This window comes from Eucalyptus grandis, chromosome 7 (assembly GCF_016545825.1).
Source record: "Eucalyptus grandis isolate ANBG69807.140 chromosome 7, ASM1654582v1, whole genome shotgun sequence".
In the NCBI taxonomy this organism is placed as follows: Eukaryota; Viridiplantae; Streptophyta; class Magnoliopsida; order Myrtales; family Myrtaceae; genus Eucalyptus; species Eucalyptus grandis.
The window spans coordinates 21,274,376-21,278,780 of record NC_052618.1 but is presented as its reverse complement, the minus strand read 5'-3'; the positions used below and the strand labels follow the sequence as shown (position 1 = coordinate 21,278,780).

The following is a 4,405-nucleotide window of genomic DNA, read 5'->3' as shown; positions in this document are numbered from 1 at the left end:
TGATCATATCTAGCTTTGAGCGCTTATACCTTTGGTCATTAGGCTGCCATGCTTTGGCTCAATCTTTGGCGCACTTCCCTAGGGAGGGATAGAATGGGAATTTTACGAGTAGCTTCTTCTAGGTGTAACCGTGTAACCCTCCGCAGAGAAGTCAAAGTAAAATATATCTAGCTTCCCTTCAGAAACAAGAGCTTAGGGAAAAAGGAGGCTTGTGGCACAAGGGAAGACCCACAAGTAGCAAAACCCCGAAGCTTGAGTCAATGCTGAGTCGAGTTATAAATTGTGGTCTCCCATTGACATATGAACTCACAGATTCACTCAAACACTCAGCATCTAACTACATCACTCACGTTAGTTAATTAGCCACTCATTCTCTCCATGGAGCAATTACAAGTGGGATTTAGATTTCTTCCGACAGAGGAAGAGCTCCTTAATGGTTACTTGACGTGCAAGGTACTTGGATACGCTGATGGTTGTGTCATACCCGAGCTTGATGATTTCTATGCGTGGGATCCTTGGGATTTACCTAGATTGTATCAACGTGAGTTTCATGCGCCATCTACCTTCCCTTTTATTTTGGTTGTAGTATGAATTTCTTATATCATGTTAGTAATTACACATTGAAAAGTTGTTTGCTCATTATTACCACTTATAGTGTTTTGAGATATTGTCCTAAATCTTTTGCATTGTATGTGTCCAGAAATATCGAATATTCCATCGGATGGGTTGGATTGGTACTTCTTTTGCCCTTCTCCTTACCTTGCGCAAAATAGCGAGCGAGTGAAAAGACAAACAAGAAGCGGTAAATGGAAAATTACTTGCCAAAAGGATGAGATCAAAGCTCGAGACACCAAGGTTTTATTAGGCACCAAAAGGATTTTGGTGTTTAACAAGGGACGTGCCAAGACTGGATGGGTCATGCATGAGTACCACTTGAACCCCAAACTTCTTAATGGATATTCGTCAACTTTTCAGGTTCCCCATTTGATCTATCTAAGATTTCTTGTATATTTTTCATTTGCAAAATAAATAAGTTTTAGGGTAGGCTGAAGAAATGAGCCAATTAACTATTTAGGGTGGTTGTGATGTCAGTAGTGTACAGTCTGAGAGCTAGAGGTCATGCATTCAAATCCCATCAATTGCCTATAAACTGCTCTGAATTAAGATTGAGATTTGCATGATGTTTCATAAGCTTAGCCTGATCTTGTCCTTGTGCCGTGGATTATAAAAAAATAAAAATAAGAATGAGCTAATTATATTCTTGTACCATGTCATTATTATGACTTCAATCTTTGTTGCATTAACAAATTATGAATATTTATAGATACCGTACATCCTTTGTCGGTTGAAGAGGAAACCAAGTGAAAGCTTGGATATTTCCCCAAGTTTTGAAGGAGGTTCAAGCGTAACTTATGACAGTCCAGTTGCTTCTCAACGTGAGCTGACAGAGGACTCAAATCAGGAGGTAAGTAACTGAAAGGACCGAACCTCTGTTCAGGATTTCGCCTCCCAAGTCTCACCGGTTTCGATCAATTTATTGTTAGCCGAAAATTTCGGAGTAGTTCGAGAGTTTTTTAACATGAGATTTTTTTGTCCGATGTCAGTCATCGTTTCAAGCAACTGCGGAATCACTCCTTCCATTTCAGACGCTCGACGACAACTTGCCGGACTACTACTCGTATGGCTCTTTCCATCCGCAGCCCCACTTGTACGACGACGGCCAGGTACAGTTCACAAAGCCGATCGTTTTAATCACTTGGCGAAACAAATTGACCGTTCAGTAATTCCTAATTTAAACTGATGATCACCATGTTTGGTACAACAGGGCGGTGGTTTTTGGCGAGCCTAGGAACGTGAAGAGTACCACCGTCAGCTCTGCAACGGTGTGGCCTAGCAGGATCACGCTTTAGAAAGTTTTTCAGGGTTTTGTGTGTACCGACATATATATTTTGAGAAGTATTGTACTGCGTATTCTGTATTGCACTTGTGCCAACGACATAGTTGGACAAAAATTTTGAGTATGACGCTTCGGTTGATAAATGAAGATGCTGATTGTCATATTGGTCATCCCTTTCCAACGTTTCAGGCATTTTGCGGTGATTCATGTGGGGATTATGTTAAATGTACTAATTCAAATCCACACCTGTTACCTAAATCGATCAACGGTCCATATCATATTACGTTATAATAATGTTGGTTTGAATATAGGGGCGGAGGAAACCATTGGAGTTTGCCTCAATGGCCACATTTCTAACATAGAAGGGAGTGAAGTATGAGTAGGAGGGTGATGTGTTGTTGCGGTGCTATCCAATTCACAAGAAGTTCACTGTGCTCATCCATGGAGAGAAACTAGATGTAGAGTCCGCTGTGATACTGCAGTAAATCGAAGGGAGTTGGCTACAGAGCCCTCTGCTTCCTTAGGATCCTCATAAGGATGCCGTGGCCCAGTTGTTGATCAAATTCGATGAGGAAAGGAGATCGAGTCATCCAAATCTAGGAGCAACTCGTTGTATTAGGCGTGGCGAGGGTTGAAATCAAGTAACGGGGAGATGCAGGGCTTGGTGGCGGGGTGGAGACGACGACCATGGCAGGACGAGCGGTAACCGAGAAACTCGAGGAATAATTTAAACAGTAACAACAATGAAAAGAAAAAGAAGAAGAGATACATGTAATGAAATGAAATTCTAAAATTCGTTATAAAAGTGCTAAAAGCTTTTTGTAATATAATTTTAAAACTTATCAAAAATGTATAATTGAATTCTAAAACTTTTATAGACCAAAAAAAAAAAAATTCTAAAACTTTTCAAAAAATGCAATCAACCAAAAGACTTGATTAGACCACTTTGATTGCATTTTTTTTTTTTTTAGTTTTATGACTCAATTGAACTTTTAAAACTTATTTACATTTATTGAAAGCTTTAAAAATTAATTATATTTTCACGCTAAGTTTAATTCCAATACACATATCCCAAAAAGGAAAAAAAAACATCTAGAAAGTTCATAAAAATAAATAAGTTGACTTCTTTTTAAGTAACTTGATTTACTTCATAATGCCGATGTGCCATTGGTCATCACGTCAATAATGTCAGGTGGAAATGTCCAAAAGGACTACATTGAAATTTTATGTAAAGGTTTAGAGTACATTGGCAAAATTGAAATTTTTATCATTACATTAGAATCGGTAAATAAGTTTAGAATTAAGTTTGTAATTTTTCTAGAAAAGTGTGTTTCATTACCCAAAAAAGAAAAAAAGAACCTATTAGTCGAGGTGACATATGTCAAACAAAATTAGGGTTTGTTTGGAGTTAGGGTGCGTTTGGGAATCACTTTTGGGGGAAGTCTTTAGGAAAATGCAAAGACTTTTGAGTTAAAGGTGTTTTCCAAAATGCAAATTGTGTTTGGCAAATTGTACTTTGAAAGCCCTTTGTGAAATACTTTGAGCAAAATGGTGTTTGGGGAATTACATTTACAAAGGAGTTTTGTGGTAAAAAAAATTATCAAAAGAAAAATTAAAAATAAATTGATCGGCAAGGGCAAGGGCCACCGCGACCTCCGGCGACCTCCGGCGACCTTCGGCGACCCCGGATCTGGGCCGGCGAGGTTGCGCTTCGCCATCGTGACCTCCGGCGACCCCGGATCTGGGTCGCGGGAGGCGGGTTTGGTTGCGCAGAGGTCACGCGACCTTCGGCGACCAGATTTGGTTGCGCAGAGGTCGCGCGACCTCGTGGTGACTAGTCCAAATGACCGGATCTAGTCACCGCGAGGTCGCGCGACCTCCGGCGACCAGATCTGGTTGCACAAAGGTCGCGCGACCAGATCTATTCGTCGGAGGTCGCGCGACCTCTGGCGACCCAGATTTGGGTCACCGCGAGGACCTGCGACCTCCGGGCCGACTTGCGACCTTCGGCGGACCCTCGGCGGAGGTCGCCCGACCTTGAGGCTCACGGCATCCCGGAGAAGATGAACAAAGTGCTCGTACAAGGGCACGCACCGAAAAAACAAAAAAATTCGTGAGGACAATTTCGGAAAAAAAAAAAAAATGAACAAAGGAGCTCCCAAAGATGCCGAGAATGCTGAAAAGCCCAGCCGCCTTGGGCTTTCAGCCTTCCAAGTACTTGCTTTCCCATTAAGAGACTTCGAAAGCTGGTTCCCAAACACCCATTTTTTGGCCCAAAGGGCTTTTGATGCCCAAAGCCCCTTCCAAAGTTACTCCCAAACGCACCCTTACTTTCACTTTAACTTTATTTTCAAATCTTATTGGGTGCCCATTATATATATATATATATATATATATATATATATATATATATATATATATATATATATATATATATTTTCATTCTTAAACAACCGAAACTTTTATGATTTGTAAATGCCGGCAAGTAGATTCATATATAGGGTTGAG

General features: G+C 40.7%; 1 protein-coding gene across 1 annotated transcript; it reads left to right on the top strand.

Annotated features, from left to right (window-relative positions):
• Positions 1 to 331: 331 nt before the first annotated feature.
• On the top strand, positions 332 to 1,029 carry LOC120295970 (protein NTM1-like 9). The gene is made up of 2 exons (XM_039317604.1): positions 332 to 541; positions 701 to 1,029. The coding sequence occupies exons 1-2, from the start codon at positions 379 to 381 to the stop codon at positions 1,027 to 1,029; spliced, it is 492 nt and encodes a 163-aa protein (XP_039173538.1). The 5' UTR covers positions 332 to 378.
• Positions 1,030 to 4,405: the final 3,376 nt, after the last annotated feature.

What these genes read in the sequence shown, in the direction of transcription:
- LOC120295970 (XM_039317604.1), top strand. Translation starts at nt 379, where the DNA reads ATGGAGCAATTACAAGTGGGATTTAGATTTCTTCCGACAGAGGAAGAG. An exon ending in TTTACCTAGATTGTATCAAC is followed by an intron (nt 542 to 700) that starts GTGAGTTTCATG and finishes GTATGTGTCCAG; the next exon opens with AAATATCGAATATTCCATCG.